The sequence below is a fragment of the Labrus mixtus genome, chromosome 1 (genome assembly GCF_963584025.1).
Source record: "Labrus mixtus chromosome 1, fLabMix1.1, whole genome shotgun sequence".
Lineage (NCBI taxonomy): Eukaryota > Metazoa > Chordata > Actinopteri > Labriformes > Labridae > Labrus > Labrus mixtus.
In genome coordinates, this window is record NC_083612.1 from 20765811 (window position 1) to 20786798 (window position 20988).

A 20988-nucleotide genomic window follows, 5' to 3' on the forward strand; every position below is an offset into this window, starting at 1 on the left:
TCTGTCTTTTTCCTTTCAGTGATTTTAGAATAAAACATCTAAAACTATTTAGTTGTGTCATTTCATTTTGTATTAGTTTATAGATAATGTGACATCACTTACATCAAGTTGTTGACATTACAAGGAAAAAAAGTAGACTTTTAAATGTACCGCCCCTTATTTGCTACTTTGCTAAGAAGGTCGTCTCTGACGTCAGTGTTGTGACTTACCTGGAGGGCACAGTTCATCATACGGATGATGTAGTCGAACTGTTGATGGTCCAGAATGGCTCGGTTCTGCTGGACATGAAGACTCAGTTCTTCAGTGAGACAGTGACGAGCTGCTTTGCCTTTTAGTGCGCGCAGTGCGGCTGGAAGAGTCTGTACAAACAGGAAAAACATCTTTTAGTTAAGTGACTGATTTAACAAGAGAGGCTGATTTGAGATTTATGATAGGTCAAGAAATTAGTTCTTGCTTTCTGAAATATTGACAAAAGTGTATTATTTTTTTTGTTTTCCATTCTCTGTTTATAGCAACACTATGTACCAATGCAGCACTCCCAGCTACTTCTACCTGCTGTTCATCCAGACCATCTGGCAGCACAAGATTTACAGCCTCATGGGGGGTTCAGGGGATGCAAGCTATGCATATTTACATTTGCACAGAGATGCATGCTTGGATTATATAACTCATATATGAAGCAAGAGGGATATATAAAAGATTTGGCAACCTTCTCATTTGAAAGCATGGATGCATATCGAGCAGACTGTTCGTGTAGAACCCCACATACAGTTCATGGGGCCTTATTGAAGGTGAGGTTTTTATCGGACATCTTTGTGTAGTAAAGATGCATGTAAAGGCAACAGAAAGATGTGTTGAAGTGTGTGTGAAGAAGGCAAGACAGTAAAAGGAAGCTGCAAAGTGTTTGATTACAGGACCCATCTATTTCTGCGTGTGCATGTCTTTGGCCCAGCTGGGAGACATTATGGTGATGACTGTGAGGAGAGATCTACAGCTATGTAACGGTCTGCCTGGTGTGTGGAACACAAAGGGGCACATTTCTATAGTTAATGAGCTTTTATTAAGGTTAATGAGCTCCCCTGATGAAAGACAACGTGCAGCACCTTTTCAGTCTCCAGGGTCTTGTTGTCAAAGATGAAGGATATGCAGCTCCGCACCACTTCCAGTCTGCGAGCGCTGTTAAACACGGAGCCACTCTTACCCATAATGGACACTGGGAGACAGAGAGACAAAAAAGCAGAGGAATCAATGCAGGTAAACGCTACAGCTGCATCAAAAATCAAAGGGATTTCACAAATCATGATTTGAAGACTTGAATTATGTTAAATCCATCACTGAGGGAGAGGGTGAGATCAACGTTCTCTTGAAGGCCTTTAAATGAAGTATTTGTGGGATGATTGTCTTTTACAGACCTAATAGTGCTGAATGTGAGAACAGTCAAAACACATTGACAACCAACCTACAGTATGACTGCTACCTTGCTTGACATTTGGTTATCGTGGAGGGAAATTAATATTCAAGAGAGCTATTTATTCAACATATATAAAAGAAAACACTCCAGAGTTCAGGAGGAGACATCAACTTATTTTATGTCTTCAAGGAAATAAAAAAGTCTTACACTTTAAAAATGCTAACAAAACAACTTGTTTTGCCATTGTAAGACCAGACAGTGTACCAGCCAGTGCAAGACAGATGTGATTAAAATAATGTTAACTTGAACTTGGAACACAACCCTGCAGGTATGTTAAAACATTTACAGGAAGATCAAATGATCACAGGAGTATTAAAGTTAGTCATACCAACTGGTGGTCCGGGAGGTACAACACACTTCTTCTCAGGACGTGTAGAGGGAGGTGTGTTGCTGTGTTTTGCCACACCCTCCTGCAGCATCTTCTCCACATTTTCGTCATTAAGCGGGGGGAAGGGTACCTGGTGCACCCGCAGGTGGGATCCCTCTGAAGGCCGAGGCACTTTCTGGAATGCCATGTGTGGGTTTGGGTTCTCCTAGAGTACAAGAATAAGGAAAGCATATATATTAATAGAATACACAGCTGTATAAACAGTGGATATACAGTAATAACATCTAGAGCGTGCTAAAGGTATCTGGCCTGTACATGAATACAACAGAGGAGATGTAGTAAAAAGTTGTTTGCATGAATCTTACATTTCGGTACAGCTGCTCAGAAAGTTCCCTGATGTGTTTCTGCAGCTTGGAAGGGCTGACCTCTTCTTCTTTTAAGCTGTCGATATCTAAGGCTACCAGCTACAAAACACACATACAGAAAACAAGCATGAAATACAAAAGAGAGTAGTGAACACCATTAAATTGATGGATCATCTCAGAGAATTCAGCATTCCTCCAGCTGAGAGATTCATTCTTGATGTAAGAAGTCTGGTACTTTAATGCAGCTTTAGTTGGAGTTCCATAGAACAGTACCTCATCAAAGAGATCACAGGCTCGGTAAGGCGGACCTCTCTCTGAGACAAAGCCAGCGAAGGCCATGCCATCCAAAACCTTGGTCAGAAAATCATTCTCGATGAGGCCTCGCTGGCCCAGGAAGGCAGTCTGGATAATGTCAGAATTAGAGCAGTTACAATCATGCACAGATGGGACTGATGTAAATTTGGTCATATGATATATATACACTGCATACTGAAAAAAACCAAGCATGTTGATCACAGCCATTTTTAGAGGACAATTACAAAATCTCAAAAAATAAAATCTTCGCAAGGGGGCCTGAGACAAGCTTCTATTATTGCTGAAATGACAGAGAAGTTATTTAGCATGCACAAAAAAAGGGAATAAATCTCGTTAAAATTACTGCATGCGAATTAATTTAATTGACTTCAGGCATAATTATTTGTGCTTGTGGGTAGAAGAGACAAAACAAAGTTCACTCGAGCCTTCTCCACTCAGTGATTCCAGGCGAAGATGCAGAGCGTTTGTTTATAATGTGATCCATGTGGGGTACTTTGTGGATGATGTGCGGGATGAGGGGTTACCACGGAGACACCACAGACACAAACAAACAAAATCCCCAGCATAAAACAAAAATGTAAACCTAATACATTTCATATGGCTCATTGCCGGTCTTTGCCCAAGGTTACGGGATTGTGTCCGAAGCTTGCATAAACAAAATGAAAGAGTCATGGAGCCACTGCAACACAGTTAAAACAACATGCACACACATTCGCACGCACGCACGCACGCACGCACGCACGCACGAGAGGTTTTTCTATCAGGTCTTTGCATGTAATTTCACCCTCACTGCTGCTGGACTCCAGCTTTGACATGCTTGGTGATTTAACAGAACAATGTGTTTTCTAAGCAGCAATTGCTAAGGGAGTTTAATCTCAGGTCACATATTGGAAAACATGGTTTACAAAATGATAATTTCACCAGAGAAATTCCATTATGTTGTTATCTTACCTTGTGAAAGTGAATAACTGGTTCAGAATGGATGCGAATGAGCTGCAGGCAAGACCTGTAGCCCTGGAAGAGTTGTGCAAACAGCCTGAGAAAGACAGCCCTCACCTCCTTGTCCTAAAAACACACACACACACACACACACACACACACACACACACACACACACACACACACACACACACACACACACACACACACACACACACACACACACACACACACACACACACACACACACACACACACACACACACACACACACACACACACACACACACACACACACACACACACACACACACACACACACGACTCATTAAACAGCTATGCCACAAATGCAGTGTGATAAGTTAATTATGCAACAGACATGTTTATTTGTCTTTAAGGTTATGGGTTACTGTCAGTAAGTGCCCCACTCTGATGCTAACCTCTTGGCAATCAATCTTTTCCTCATGTGGGAGGAGCATGACATCACTCCTCAAAATGAGACACCCTGAATAAATGTAGGGCATGTGATAGTGAGGGTGACTTACCAACAACTTGAGGTTGGAGGGTGCTGTGCGAGGCGGAGGGAATGCATTGTCTGCTATCTCCAGATCAGGGTGCAAAACCTGCAAAAAACACATCAATTTTAAACAGATTTATTTTTCATGCAGCAGATGTCTTTATCTAAAATACTTTTCTAGGTAAGAGAAAAACTGCATAATGAATAAGCAGATAATATACTGTATACTGTGGAAAAAAAACAAGTTAACTATTTACTGTTAAAAAAAAACATTTATGAGCTTTCTGTTGTCGTGTTTCCATTCCATTTTTACTCAACTTAATGCAAACTTTAAAATGTTGCAAGACAGATTTCACAACGAGGCTCATTGCAATCATTGTATTGGCAGACGTTAGAACTTTTTGTTTGGCTACAATCTACTAGTAAACAGAAGTAGAAGTCGTGAACCAAACCCATTCTTTCCTGTCAGTTAGAACTGGCCATGTTTAATGCTTATGGGAGACAAAGAGAGCCTTTGATCATCGGCGAGGAACAGAAGAAGGAGCTGATCAGCCATGTGATCAGTCATCTGAACTTGTTTTAACAAAGGGACGAGGCCAGAATCGAAAAAACCTACGACCGCTGTCACGAGGACTGTAGCCTCTGTACATGGGGCGCACGTCATAACTACTAGACTAGTCTATCCGGCTTGTCTTTGGTAATGACAGACCAACATACAAACACTGCTAAACAGGGATGAGAACATGTCTCGTATCTGTATGAAGGGTAATTATTTAATGAATACTTTTTTAGTCATCGGCATAACAAAATGTTATCACATTGTAATTATTGAAACAATATGTATAGTTGCACCTCAGTGTGTGTGTGTGTGTGTGTGTGTGTGTGTGTGTGTGTGTGTGTGTGTGTGTGTGTGTGCATGTTTGTGCTTACCAGAGACAGGGCAGTCTGTGTTTGGTGTAACACAGGTTCAGGGAGCACGGACAAGTGGATACACTCAGGGATCTTTATTGTTCCTCCATCCAGGTCAGCAATAATAACATCCAACTAGTGAACACAGACAGAACAGTGAGAGGTCAGGTGGTTTGATAGCAGCTGGAGGGAGTACTGCGTGGAACAGCATGCACACCTGGTGACGTTCAGCCGAAACCAGCTAAACAAACATCTTGCTGAAGAGCAGAGAATTCATCCTCATTGAGGATTGAGTCCTTAAATGACCCAATGCATTATCAGTTAAAGGTTATTAAAAATAAAGGGTAAGGGACTCAATTCTTGGCGATGATTAATGTGTCTGAATGCATGCAACAATGAACAAACTTAGTTTTCTGGATCAAAGATAGAGATGAAGTGCTGCCTGAGATAAATCTGCACTCACCAGATCCTGGATTTCATTTTGAAACATGGAGTGCACTCCAATGATGAAGGGAGTGGGTGAGCTCAACACCTCCAGCAGCCGTGAAGGTAGGATTGGGATGTATGGGTAACTAAACACACAAGAGGACACCAACAGTGAATTCTAAAAAAATGTACAAAATACTAGGAAGACGGATGAGGAAGAATAACGAGCTGTGTAACAAAAAGCCTAACAGAGAAGTGCAGGGTAGTGGAAGAGGTTAGAAAGGAAATCTACTAATAACATTTACAGAAAGAGAGTGAGTATATCATCAAAAACACAGAGGAAATCGTACTTTTTGGGGGGATTTTTTTGCCTCACCGAATAGGACAGCTGAAGAGAGACAGGAAATGTTTGGAGGACAGAGTGGGGTAAGACATTCAGCAAAGGGATTGAACCCACATTCGCTGCGACGAGGACTATAGCCTCTGTACATGGGGCGCATGCTCGAACCATTGAGCTAAACCAGCACCCCATTTATACTGAATTTCTCCAAAGCAATCAAATGATAATGGTGTTGTCTTCATTTCAGCCAGCTACTCGGCCAGTAATACTGAATCACTCGTCAACCAAGAACAGAACTGTGTTGTTTAACTATTAACTAATGTGTCTTTGAGTACCTTTAAAAATGCATTCTAAATCAAATGTTTGATTGTTATAATTGTTGTTGTGTTGATTTCATGTTGTGTCCATGCCCTGTTGATTTTTTCCTGCACTTTAAAATGACTCATTTATTTACAAATGTGCTGCTTATGTGCTCATGTTTCAGTTCTTTTTAAAATCTTTTATCTTTTAATGTAGAGCATTTTGAATTTACTTAAAATTATAAAAAATAACATTGACATTGTTGAGTATGAACAAATGAAAAAGAGACATTATTTAGTGCTGCCTTAGGCTTGGCATTAACAAACAAATCCAAGAAAAAGTCATTTAATGGTTTTCTTTGTATAGCTGGTAATTTCCTTTATTCCCCTTCTGTGTTCTTCCAGAGAAAACTGAATTTCTGATCCTAAAAATATTATAATCACCTTGAACTTTGCAGTCATAGGTAGAACTTTGACACCATTGAGAAAAAATGACTTTGCCTTAAACTCCTCTCGTTATTCATGCATACATTTTCTCCAAAAAGGGAAAAGGTTCATAACTGCTTATCAATTCAAAATGCTTTCGAAAGTGTTGTCTGAAAAGACAGTGGCTGTTGCAGTTAGTAGATACATAAGGTTAAACCAGGTCAAATCTTTAGATCTCAAGGAATGATATTATCTGAATGGTATCCCTAAAGCTAAATATCATGATGCCAAAGTTAATCATCAGTCCAATCACACGCTGAGGTGTGAGCAGAAAGTCACATGATAAATGTAATCCAGGGTCAGACGCATACAGTTCTTACCTATATTTGAGTGGAAACATGAGGGCTTCCAGGGCGCGGCACGCCTCTCCAAGCCTCTGGTAACTGGTGGAGTGGAACAAAACCTTATGTTCTGTCAGGACCGCACAAAACAGGCTTAGAACATTTTGGATTCCTGGAACAGGCAAAACAACAGAGAACCAAATGAATGAGGTATTTGTTGGAATATGCCTGACACGTTGTTCCAGATCATTCATCAAGCAACTCGGGTTATTTGTTGACACAGATTAGGGCATGCAATATTCATTTGGGACTTCTGTTTTGCGTCCACAACAAGCTTCAATGATGATCACCGCATTTCAAAACACACAACATCTGTAGATCTTCTTTTAGAGGTTTTGGCAGTGATGTGCAGACACACCAGACCAATCTTTATATCAACGGATTGTTTACTACTTTTCAACGGGTTTGTTGAAAAGTTAGTCTGCTGGTGCTGAGGAAAGTGTTTTTAATATCATAAGTCAGTACAGTTAATCCAAATCTTCTGTTAGATGTGCAACATTCAATGTCACTCCTTCTCTAAAAAAATAATTAAATAAATCAAAGCTGGGTAAGTTCTTTGATGAGGAAAAAAACCCTGAAATAACCGAGATAACAGTCACACTTTCTGTAAAAGGGAAGAGATTACTTAGTCAGTGTAGGATATTATTTCATAAATAAAATGTGATTAATACCACTAAAGCATGTTTTCCTTGTTTCCCAACACAAGAGCTGAATGTATGTGTAGAGGAATCCTGACTGTAAACCACATGAAAGATCTCAAGGGCAAGAGAAACAGCATTAGACTTGAGATAGAATGCTACAAACAGATTTCTTTATCACAACATGGAGATTTCTTATTTCCCTCCATGAAAAAGAAAGTCGCTGAAGCTTTGTAAATTGTGGGTTGAGGAATCGTCTGCAAGCGGCGCACTGTTTTTGAAAGCAATGTTTCAGCCGCGCTGGATAACTAATAACACATTTCTACAACAAAGTGACAACTCATTTTTGTAAAACACTGATGACAAACCTTCAGAACAACTGAGTTTTGAAAAACAAAAGGAAATAACACATGCATACTGTATCAATAATATTTCACCAATGTGACAGGTTAGCATTCTAAGTTTACAGTTCCTGTTATTGTTTGTCATCAGGTAGAGTGACAGACCAATTCATCACAGGTTGGAGTGATAAAGAGAGAGGAACACTGCCGGGCTTATCCGTGCCGCTGGAAGTGCTGGGTCTGGATGTTTGTCTGTCTGAGCGGAGGGCTTCAGCGATAAACAGGAAACTAAACACAAGCTTTGATAAAATCTGAGTTTTGAGTGTAGCAGGCCTGTTACACACAATGACCTCATCTTAATCCGTGGAGGGGTACAACTTATTATTGGTAGCACCTTTTTGTGACGGTGTTTCATGAGAAGGCCTCAGATTTGTTTTGTTTTTTAGTTTATTATATCGAAAAACATCCCTTTTCCAACAAGCTCTAAAAAAATAAAAATAAATGACACACATCTCTCCAGACGACATCAGAGACAAAGGCAACAAACAACAAAATTGGTGGCCAGTTTTATCTTGCTCCGGGGGGATGTCCTTCCTGTGCAGAGTGACTGTTTAACACACATTCCTGTCTGCTGACTCGAGTGACCTGCGTGCACAGATAGATGTGCCGACGTGCTCGTATGTTCGGCTACCGGCCAATCCTCACATAGACCTGAGGATGATAGAATGAGTGAACGGATGCACTGGTTCTCATTTATTAGGAATTACTCGATTCGCTGACTTAAAACATATCGCTTCTTGTGAGCATGAAGAGACATTTTTTATAAAGTGGACAAACCTGCCCAGTCATTTGAATGAAAGCCTGAATTTATAGAATTTATAGAAGGCCACTTGGGGGAAAACGCCGACCAAGCATCAAACTTAAAGCAAAAGCTGGCATAAAGTGTCATTCAGAGAGTAATGCATACATTCATCCCACCTCAAACAAAGTAAAATACCATGTTCAAAGTTAATTAACTGGCATCAATAACAACATTCACACCAGCTGAAGGACAACAGAGAGATAACTGTACACTTTTGTCTTGTTTTCCCAAAATGATACACAGAGCCAATGAATGTCTGCGTTTCAATAGCAACCATCATAGTTCGTTTTATCAATTATGAATCATAAATGGATAGGAAAAAGCAGACTTTGCTAAAGGAAAAGAACAACATTTGGGATTAATCATTGTATTTTCACACTATAAGAGTAATGCTAAAAGCCAAGAGGTAGCAGAGTATAGCCTGAAAACATGGGGACAGCTAACCTCACTGAGTAAAAGTAAAAAAAAACAAATAACGCCTACCAGCACATCCATAGACTGTAAAAAACATTGACATAGTCTCATTACCAATTGACACAAACACACACACACACATGTATGAACAATGATGTCAGCGATTTAACATCCAACTAATAACTTAAAGCCATTTAACCACAGTATTATTACCTATCAGTGACCAGCTTGTCAAGGTAATACTGCGTACATGTCTCTTTAATAATGCCATGTGTTGAGCACTTTTCTCTCTAAGATGCACTAATGCCTCATGAAAAAGCAGCACTATACACACATTTAAGCATAAGCATACTGTACTGATTAATGTAAAGAGGCTTATGAAGACTGACAGGTCATGGGTGGGTACTCTGTCAAGATTGTTTTGTTTTGCGTATCCAGATTGACTTCAAATGCTGGAGTCCCACATAACCCTGATCACATGTGTATCGTGCAAATACCCCCCGTGTGCGTGATCGCCGCTGTGTCCAAACAAACACAGGATGGTGTTAATACTGGGGAATTAAAATCGGCTCATGTTTTGAAGCACATTCTTCTGATCAAATGAGGCTAAACAAGGCCAACTTTCCATTACAAATCCAATATCAGGTGAATAATATTTCTCTCTCACACAGATGTACGCCTGGAGATTCAAAAAGAAAAATGATTCTTACAGGATTACTAGAAAGTCTATAAATATAATGCAGTACAGTATGGTTTGTGATTGATGACAAAATGCAGCTTCGAAGGCTGATGAAAGTGAATCTTCATTATCTTATTACACGAGTCACAGCGAAACGAGCACGTTGTATCTTAAATAGAGCCCGACCGATTAATCGGCCAGCCGATAATATCAGACGGACCGATATTAGCTTATCCAGTGACTATTGGTATCGGCTAATTTTATCGCAGATATGCACCAATACAACTAGATTTATTCCCCAGTCAAATAGCATTAAAGTAAGCTTGGATTACACTAGCAGTTATCTTTCATCAGCAGAGTGTCATATATGGATTACAACCAGCATTATCACTCTCCAGAGTGTCAACAATGATGCATGTACATGCGCAATTACTTTCCAGTTGAGTGACCATCTTGTCTTCATTATACTGTATCAAGTGTTTGATAAATGCATTTGCGGGAAAAACACAATAAATGTGTATATCTATACATGATCGAACATAGATCTAAGAAAGATGTCGGCCAATATATTGAATATCGATATATGTATCGGCCCCCAAAACTCTTATCGTTCGGGCCCTTGTCTTTAATAAAGCACTTATCGCCTACGCAAATCGTTAAAGTCTGACCATACCAAGAAAACACGCAAAATCAGTCAACTGCATCAAAGCTTCATCATGTGCCCCTTTCACCCCAAAGAAAGTTACAGAAACACTGAGGAGACAAAGCAAACACTACATAATCCTGCCTCACATATATCTACTGTGAAATTAATCCAAAACCTGAACGGAGCATGGCAAAAGTCTACTGACTATGAAGTCCAACAGAGCTTCAGTTTACCACCATGTGATAAGCAAAGTAGAACAAAGCCTCTAAAATGTGAGACTGAATGAATGAAAAATATGTTACACACATTAAGCTGCTTTAATTAAGCTACAAATTATGAACAACACCAGGATAATGATTAAGACAAATGTTCTTTGAGGGGTTACTGTCAGATTATAACAACTCACTACACAAAATGTCCTAAACCTCAATGGGATATTTTGTGAACGTGACAAAGTGCATGGGGAAATTATTGTTGATTCAAAGGATTAACAGATACATGACACAGCAGCATGGGACCGGTTTACAGTAAGTCACTAACAAGTCACCGTCTGACTCAATAAGTCTCCTTCTGTTTCATGATTACTAGGTTGCAATTATCAAAGTGCATGGACCCACCCAGCTGCTGGAAGAGCAGAGCAACACTTTTGCATGTGACAGGCAGCGTGTCGTTCAGAGGCGTCTGGATGAGCTGCCGGTCTCCTGCTCCCAGGCTGAACAGCTTCTGTAAAGAAAAAGCAGTAAAAGGTCAAAAACAGTCGTGGAAAATCAGGTCTTCAGGGCCAAGCAGTACAGTGACTGACGGTCGTCATTTAAGATTTATAGCCTGGATTGGCTGGCTGTATCAAATAAAGAAGATGAACTGTAGGCTAGTCAGGGCTACACAGACACTGCAGCTGCAGGGTTGAATTGTATATTTTCAAAGAGTATGCATTCAGAGCAGATGAAACTTCAGTAACACATTTACAAAAATATAACTGGTACATTGTAAAATTGCAGAATTATTATGGACTAATTTCAAGAGATGTTTGCATAACAAATTTGAGGCTAAACTGGCAACGAAACAGCTGTCTTTAGATGCAGAAGTCTTCCCACTGGTTTGTGATTCTGATTAGGAGGTTTGTAATGGCTTTTGATATTGATCGTTCTTCAGTCCAGTGAAAATCAAAGGTATTGCAGGCGGCTCCATTCATTAGGTTCTTGACATACCTGTGTGTTGAACTAGGTGCTGCTTTGACAAATGTGTCTGATCTACTGCTGAGGTTTTGCCTCGAGGCAGACTTTAGGACTTTGGATTTTAAGTGGTGTCTTGCTGGGGAACCGCCAAATTCTTTCCTCTTTCTGCATGCTACCCGCTCTTTCAAACTAAATCTCAATTTTAACGAAGAAACAGGGATGTCTCAGTGGTTCAACCAGACATATTTTCCAATATGTTTGCGGCACATTTTGCTCCAGGTTTGAATCTTTTGCCTGATTCACTGCTTTTACAGCCTCAACATCTGACATTGGCCTCCAAATATAGCAAACAAAATGCTTATAAGTAATAGAGGAACTTAATGCACTGACATTTTCAAAATATTTTCCCTAAACTGTTATAAACAGTAAAAGAGCCCCGTGTCTGTTGCCCTACTCTAAGGCTGAGGTATTTTTTCCCCGAAAAACATTATGGAAAAAAAATGACGAATATGTATTAGAAAATTACTGCCTGTGGCTGGACAGCAATCTCTGGCACCATCTGAGCGCGACATTCCTGATTGGCTGCACTGTTCACATAAATCATTTGTGTAGCCGCACCATTGAGTCCCAGCCATCATCTCCACAAAACAATCACTGTCTGACAGGGGCACAGGACTGACTTTAACCTTGTCCAACACCCTTGTCAGGTCAGATATGTTGTGCACACTGAGGAACTCTAGGTATGCTTTATGTCAGAGAAGACTCACCTGGGATCCACCAGCAAGGGGAACCTGGAAAGTAAAGAGGTTGGCAACCAGGCCCTCTAAAGGGAAACTCAGGCTGTCGATGTACACAGTGTAGATCAGACCCAAGCACCCCTGCAAAAACAAAAAGTAAAAAACAAGTAAGAACATGAACAAAGTACAGCCTTTAGTTATCAATATCTGAGCTCTAAAACAAAAAAATACATGCAAGAGAAGAGGGTCTAAGATGAAGTGTTCAACCTGTGATCAAACTCATCTGGAATGAAAAGATGTGCTTATGCTTCAGTTTCTCATATGCTTGAGGAATTACTGGAGTGCGTGCAGGCTTACTCTTAAGCAAACTGGGGCCTATTATGCAGATAGTACAAAGCAGATAAACGTCATCTCAGAGCTGCAAGATTTGACAAAAATTCAGAGTATTCCTTCCGTACAAGAAAAACACAATATTTTCATATTATCATATGATGTCTTATTACCCGGAATATTTCAGGATAATCCAGCCTGGACACGAGAATGAGACTTTTGGGTGCAAACACTTGAGCTGGCTGGATCAGGCCATTTTCCTCCGTCTCCTCATCTTCATCTTCATCAGCCTCAATATTCTTTGATCCCTGAAATATATATAAAAAAAAGAAGCTATTTCAGTCGATGAGGTCAACACAGTGCCATGGACTGCATTCCTTGAAGTGTTCAGTGGAGCATGTCTGCAATGCTGAGCTCCTTGTGAATACATCCTGTGTGTTAAGCTCATCTATGACACGTTGTATGTGTTATTGGACTTTTCCAAGGAAAAAGAACCGATGCACCCAGACAAAAGAGTCAGACATGAGTGGTAATTCAAAACTTAACACTGAATAATGCATGCTGAAATTGCGCTTGAAGAACCAACATGCATACATCTCCAACTCTTAACATGTTAACCATCTAAAAGATGGATCAAAAAGGGTTGAAAGCAGAAGTAGTCATAGAAGTTTGAACTAAAATAGCCTGGATGAAACTCTTGCATCAGACAAAGTCATAGTTTCATCCCTACCAAAAAAATCTTTCTTTGTCTTCTTTGGGGGAGAGACACAGTTCTGACTATTAATCATCTTCTTTCCCAATCTGTCCCCATACACCATAGCTGCTCATTAGACTGGAGCCGCTTCATGAACACAACAGATTTATTTAAGTTCCGATGAGGTTAATAAAAGTTCTTATTTACAAAGAGAAAAAAAATCAGATGAGTAAGCTCCCTTAGAGAACATCCAATTTGAGCTGAGGAGATTCATGTTGTTTCCCTCCCAGTCCTCCCACAGCAAATACTAAAATATTTGACCTCAGTGACAACGTCAAAGAGTCTCATACCTTCATGATATGTGGTCATTATTGTGTTAAGAAAGATGTATCATTTACAGTTCTCCAAACTAAACCATCAACACATTCCTTTGTTGCATGCTTGCCTCATGCAAACATACTGAAAAAACAAAACACAAAACAAAGACACCCAAGAACACATTATGAGCAAAATGTTTGTTGCTATGTTTTAATAATTGACATGTTTTAATTGTTGGGATTTATATTACAAAACAAGGATGATGTGGATATTGAAGCTGAGAGGATAGTTTAATAACTGTCCTGTTAAAAGAGAATCAAGAATTTTTAAAGCACTTAAAAAGTAGTTCTTGCTATGATCAGATGTCAACATTTACCCAAATCAGGACAAGCTTGTCTTACAAGCAGCAGCCTCAATCTGGTTCTTATTGTCTCTATCGTGGATTCATGAGCCCTATCATCACACTGATACACTCAGCGCTCATTCCTAACTGAGGCCTTTATCACTTTCTGGTATATTTCTCCAGACAGTGAAAACATGCCTTAAGTGCTTCAGTATCGCAGGAGCACGGAGTAAGATCAAAATAACCCAATAAGATGGAGGTTACATTTCACCATTATTTCTAAGGATTTGGTTCAATTATTAGACAAAATACATTCCTCCGCCGCCTGTCTGGACTGTCTCTGGAATCTAACTAAGCAGATAAAGACGTCCGTTTAAAGAGTACAGATTGTTAAAACACCCTCATGTTTCAAGAAGATCATCAGTGGAATCCAGCAATGGGGGTTTATTTTCTCTGAACGAGGCCAAATATAGCCTAATATCATGATTAACACAGGGCTGATAAAATATCTGAGGCGGTGTTGTGGTTAGGGAAACAATATGTTATACACACAAAACATCCACGTGTCTTCTTGGAATACACAAACATCTCAATTACTGTGTGCTATTTCAGACATGAGGATAAGAAAAGTTCTTGAAAAACGCTTCCTTTTCTCAATGTCTCTCTTCAAAAGCCGTTATAGACCTGCTCTTGGAAAATGGGAAGCTTAAAGGAAAGATATGTAAGGTGTTGGTTAATGTGTTGATTAGTAAATGGCCACAAATGACAAAAAATGTACTTTGCAAAACTTCCTTACTGACTAAGTTAATGCCGCTATTCAGGTCTGACAATCGTTCTTATCAAAGCAGCAAAACATTGAATCGATTTTAGGGAGGAAAGTTAAAATTCTCAGTCCCTAATACCTGTGCAACATTTCATTGTGTTTTCTCACTGGTACTCACAGGGCAGACTCAGCCTGTCTGATGGATGGAAAAAAAGAAAAAAAGGGGGGGAACCAGTTGCATGCAAGAATGGAGAATAAACTCGAGCCGCCTTTTAATTACGTTTTCTTCATTGGAGGGACAACATGGAGGGCATTAAGGCTGTGCAATTAATTGCAATTTCATCTTAGTCACAATGATTTACGGTAATTCTCAACACATCACAAAAGTCTGAATTTATCGTAAACAAGCACTGCTTTCTCTATATTTCAATGTGACATACAGTATTATATCTGAGAGGGGAAGTTCTGGTTAACACTCACACACACATAGAATACACACATGCACAAACAGGACCGATAGACATGCATTAATGGACAGATGTCAGAGAGTGGGGCCTTGCTCAAGGGCAGTACTTGGGAAGTGACGTGGCACCTCTAAAGCAACCCTCCAGTTCCCAACCCAAGTCCCTACAGACTGAGCTTCTGCTGCACCACTACTGAATGTATGACAGCCAGGCCTTCACATCATTTGATGCAACCAGAAGAAAAGTTGAGCTAACTATCAGCTACCTTCAGATTCATTGTTGCTACATTATTATGGATTCAGGAGATACATGTTGTAAACACATGTATTGTATAAAACATGAAGAACAGTAAGTAGACAGAAACTGTGGGTTATAGCTTACATGCACTCTTTAGTTTTTGTTTACTGTCACCTTTCCAATCTTAATCACAAAGTTCTCTTACATCACATCTTTTTCTTATATTGTGCAGGCCTCAAGCATACCCTATTGTGTCAAATCCATCAGAGGAACATTGAAGACTGCCCTTTTCCTGTTTGTTTTTTTAATTACCTTGGGAACATCATTAAACCAATATAATATTGTTTATGTACATTTAGTGTTCCATGTTGAAGTCCCTTTCATAATTATTTGGTGCAAATTGATACGACAACTAAACTTCTGTTATTTCATAGAGCAAATACCAACAATAAATCTAGAGTATGTGTGAAAAGCAAAGTTTCTACCCCCGACTGAATTTCTTGCCAGTCCCCCAATTATAGTTAACAAAGACTAACTTAAAAAGTGTAAGCCACACATCTTAATCTGTTATTAATGAGTATTCAATACCCTCCTGCTTAGTGTGTGAGGACAGAAAACACAACATGGATGATTGAAGATTCAATTCTGTATGAGAATGATGCACTGGTCTGTTTGAGGCATGGTGTTTACTGCAGACGGACCTCACCAACTGCTGACCAACACCGGGAATGAAGGCTTCTTGAAAGAGAGCTTTTAACATTTAACGAATGAGCTATTTTTGGTATTTTCTCCCTTTTATGTGACAATTTGCCCTAAAGTCTTCCTCCTCTGGAACTTGTGAACAAACTTGGAAAAATGTGCCATGTTGCGCAAACAGAGGAATGTTGGTGTGATTACTGATTCACAAACAAGCTGAAAATCCTAATGAGTAAAGGATGCGCTACTAGTGTTGATTCTTACAATGTGACTGGCACATACTTCTCGGAAAAAGTCTGAATCTTGAACTTCACTTGAATTTGTTATGCTGATTCAACCCGTCTGAGATTGACAACTGCCTGCCACGTGGGGGGGTACTGTATGGTAAATAACTGGGGGCAGATCTACAGGAGTCATTCAAGGACTCTAACAAATTGGAACATAGTGAAACAATTAGTTTGGTATTCTGTGGGCTTTGGCAGGATACATATTAACAAGATCACTTGAATCTAAATGATCCCTTCCAAACAAATCTGTTTTAATCTCATACTTATGGGGGGTTTGAACATTGTTGCCATGAATGCTGATCTGCAATCAAACAGTTTTTTTATGCACGAGTAAATCAAATGAAAAGTGCTGAAATGATGCACAGGACCATCCTCTGCTTTATAGCAACATCTTTCAGCCAACCCTAAATTTATTAGGCACGATCCTAGCAGGCTTTTGTTTTCTACAAATTCCTAAAATTGAAGACAACACACACACGACCGACTTTTCTTAAAAGTTTTACACGGGCCAACCTAAGATATCTCAGGTGGGGCGCAAGGCTCTGTCTGCTTGTAAAAACAAGAGTGAAGGCATACTCTGATAGGATTTAATCAATAAAAACTATTAAAATGTATTTTCATTTTTGAAAGCAATGTATCCCTTTTTTCTCCGTGTGGATCCTGGCGCGGCTCAGCTTTTCTTAGTTGCAAGTAGTAAGGGCTCCAAGAAAAAAAGGTTTGGAACCATTGCTCTAATGCACCTGAAAATCTTCATCTTATGAGTTCTGGGATAAGCTACATATTTAATGTGATGCTGAAAAAGGACAGCTTATTAAGTAAAATAAACAATTGAGTCACTGCATGAATTAAAACCACTCAGAAAGTTATCAAAACCCAAGCACATAAAGGTGTGAAAAGACAGCTCAGTCCTCGAAACTTTAAAGCAAATAAGAAATGTGTGTGTGTGTGTGTGTGTGTGTGTGTGTGTGTGTGTGTGTGTGTGTGTGTGTGTGTGTGTGTGTGTGTGTCTCACCTGCAGATTAACCTCAGCCTCATAGAAGGTGAGGCAGGAACAGTAGTGTCGGTCTGAATCGATGTCTGTCAGCACAACGGTGAAGAAGGTGGGTGCTTTTCTATCTCGGGACAGCCTCCAACCTCCAGGCTGGCAGAACTGGAGAAATACAGATAAAACATTATTGCAAGAGATTGTCATGTCTGGTAATAAGTCAATGTACAGCCATTGCTGCACTGACTGAGGCAGACAGGAAGGAGAAAACAATTTGGCATTAAGTTGTGAATCATTTAAACAGTCATTAACTAATTGCAGAAAATTGTTTTTCAAATATAGACAACAGCCAAAACTTCAGAGGTTAGGCTGTACGCAGTGGCCTTCTGCTAGTTAGTTCCTAATGCTAGTCCAATCCTAATGGCCCCATGGAAAGCGTAGACAGGATGTCCTGCTTCTGAGCAACAATTACATCTGCTCACCAGAGTGGGAAGTGGCATGCTCAGTATTTATTTTCATTGAAAGTAATCATCGAGGGTGCCAGGCCAAACCACTGCCTGAGTTCATTGACTGATAATTACTGCAAATATCTTGATTAAGACTCATGGACCCAAGACCAACAACATACAAACTTACTTCACTTTGGCACAGATAAGTACGTTTTGTATGAGACTAAAAATGTACCTTGGTTTTAATGCTCTCTGTCTGCATCAGAGATTCACCAACAACATACTGGCTGAGCTTCTGGTAAAAGTGGCTTAAGTAGGCTTTTATTTTGAAGTATTATGAATCTCCAAGAGAGTCGTCCCCCTGTAAAATATTCCTGGAATAACATATTATTTCTATTTTCAAACATTATTTTTATTGAGAACTTAAGATCCCCACAAATCTCCAATTATCAATGCATGACAGTGCAGAGCATATGTTTCAGTAAACTGTGGCCACCTTAACTCAGTAACAATGTTACCATAATAAAAAGCATATCAAAGAGGTTTTAACAGTGAGTCATAACCAAGGCCGATAGAAAACATCTGCAAAGTGTGGACAAAACACAGGCTTTGTTCTGATAGTGTTTTAATAGACATGCATGGTTTATTAGAAAAATGACTTTATGTTTAAAGACCAATATATTCTTAAGCATCCACACAATTGACAAAAATGTCAATTAAACACGCCAATAAATGAAACCAACCAAGATTAATATGGGTTTACCACGTGAGATGAAATACTACCATATCTAACAAACAAAACTGAGGCGTTATTAATAACTGTGGACGAATTATTGTCAAACAAACTTGAGAGCCCAAATATGTGAGGCAGGCGGGCATTTAGTCCAAGAGACTGGTGTTTGTGTCTGCTCTCTCTCTGTTTTTGCTGGAGGCCCAACTGGCTCTGGCTCAGAAAACAGTGTTTAGACTGCTCCTCAGGGGTTACACAGGGGATCACTGGACACATGGAGGAAAAGAGGAGTATGGGTAAAGGAGGGGTTGGTGAGGGCAAAAACAGATGGTTGACAAATCTATACACAGCCTCCGATAAATGCACGAGCAAAGCACAAAAAAAAAGACAGAGGAGAGAGAGAAGGAAGGAAAGCTGGAAGAAAAAGAGGAAGAGAGGAAAAGGAGGGGCGGGGGGTTTGGACCAGGATGCTACCATCTTACTGCAGATACAATAGCTTGCAGGAAATCTGTTAAACCTGCTGTGTAGTAAGTTGTGTGTTTGTGTGCAGGTCTGTGCGCATAAACAAGGACATGTGCAGATAACCGTGCTCCTGTCCTAAACTATTCCAAGTATGCCATTCATTGTTGTCAAAAAAGAGACAAACACCTTTGGGACTGCATAGCTCTGAAGATGACGGGAGATATGACATCCTGTGTGTGTGTGTGTGTGTGTGTATGTCGGAGTGTATACATCTGTGAGAGAGGGACTAAGTGTGCAAGAGAGATGCAGAGAGCACGTGGAGGCGTGAAGGTGAGAGCATGAATGGACTTCCCTGATATTAAATCAGTGTTTCCTTTGAGCCATTATCTCGCCTGTAGGTCTGCAGAGAGACACTCAAGAGCTGGCGTGCCTTCAAAGACACTTGAGGGAGTTTAGTAAACTTCACTTGATTCAGAGGCGATGGCATCCAGACAGACTTCTGACATCATTTCAACGTTATGACTGTCTCAACAAAAGTATGAATGATTATCTAGCTTTAATGTTTCTAGATCCATCACTAGCTTTACAGAAAAGGCAGATCAGTGTAAAGAATAAGAAAAAGATAAAAAAAACTCTCCCTACTGCATTTCTGTCAAAAAAACAAGTTACAGAGACTTTGAATATGCTGCCATGTGCACTTATAAGTCCTACACATAGGTTGTGTGTTCATTTCTTGCTTGTGCATCATGCTTTAAAAATGTGACCACATTTCTAAATCTAAATGAAACTATGCACTAAAAATACTAAAAATATCCAACTTGAGAAATGATTTGATTTTGAAGTAAGCCAAACACAGAGTGCAGAGTGGATATAAACACAAGGGCCACTTGTTTAAGGCTAATCGTGTTAGAGGACAAAATGGGTTAAGATGTGTTGTTTAGGGCCCGACCGATATGGGATTTTTGGGAGGGAAAAGTTCAGATATCGATATATTGGCCGATTTTAGATCTATCTTCAATATTTATGGAAAGAAGGCACAGATAGACACATGATATGCTAATATCTGCAGATAATATCGGCGGGGCCATTTATCGGTCGGGCTCTAGTGTTGTTTTTTGATGGATGGGGCGCGCTGGTGGCGCAATGGTTAGGGCGTGTATTGAGGCTGTCGTCTCAAGCGGGCGGCCCGGGTTCGCATCCTGCCTGTGGCACTCTCTTGCCCTGGTTTCCAACTCTATCCACTGTTCTATCTCTCCATTAAAGGCCCAAAAAGCCCAAAAATAAATCTTTAAAAAAATGTTTTAAAAAAGGATGAACGATAGAGGTTGAGGAACAAGAACAATTTTCTTTTCTTTTTTTCTTCAAAAATTGTCAAAATGTCAGGCTGTAAAACAGTAATCCGTAGAGAAAACAAATCAAGTCTATAGGGCCATTTTTCTTACACATCTGGATATCCATTTTGGTAGTGGATGAGCTAATTGTGAAATGAGTATAGGGCTGATGATCAGCATGAGACACAAGCTGTATTGTGCATTTAGTATGACGGAGAACTACACAGCAGTCCAACAGTTGCAAAGGTCAACACATAGCAAACGTAGCCTATATAAACTACACACACACACACGCACACGCACACACACACACACACACACACACACACACACACACACACACACACACACACACACACAGCCGAGGGAAAGGACATCTCTAATTCCAAAATTAGACCGTAGTCAAGTGACAAAGGAACTCCGGGACACACTTGGTGTATTAATGTCAAAGCTAAGTAAACTGCTGCCCTCCAGCTAAACCCTCTGCATCACATCATGTGCTGCAGCCTGGTATGACCGACACCCACCCAACTGTACCATTTCCCCACCCAGCACCTGACACTGGAGCTGCAGAATGACCTGTTAAGCATGGTCACAGCAGAGTGCATGAGAAGCAGCACTACTAAAAAGAAAAAATAACACACTGAGGCTTTGCTTGATTAGCACAGGAC

At 40.0% G+C, this 20988-nt stretch overlaps 1 protein-coding gene across 2 annotated transcripts in view; it reads right to left on the reverse strand.

The window, feature by feature from the left end:
* sbf2 (SET binding factor 2) overlaps window positions 1-20988 on the reverse strand; it is a 92205-nt gene that overhangs the window by 41212 nt on the left and 30005 nt on the right. For both annotated transcript variants that reach the window (XM_061037796.1, XM_061037788.1), the window contains exons 3-16: window positions 17373-17510; window positions 12732-12866; window positions 12259-12369; window positions 10934-11039; window positions 6716-6848; window positions 5308-5416; window positions 4866-4979; window positions 3964-4041; window positions 3431-3544; window positions 2438-2566; window positions 2165-2263; window positions 1800-2004; window positions 1104-1213; window positions 210-359 (exon numbers count right to left, since the gene is read on the reverse strand). In XM_061037796.1, the coding sequence (XP_060893779.1) occupies window positions 210-359; window positions 1104-1213; window positions 1800-2004; window positions 2165-2263; window positions 2438-2566; window positions 3431-3544; window positions 3964-4041; window positions 4866-4979; window positions 5308-5416; window positions 6716-6848; window positions 10934-11039; window positions 12259-12369; window positions 12732-12866; window positions 17373-17510 (1731 nt within the window). The remainder of the gene's footprint in view (window positions 1-209; window positions 360-1103; window positions 1214-1799; window positions 2005-2164; window positions 2264-2437; window positions 2567-3430; window positions 3545-3963; window positions 4042-4865; window positions 4980-5307; window positions 5417-6715; window positions 6849-10933; window positions 11040-12258; window positions 12370-12731; window positions 12867-17372; window positions 17511-20988) is intronic.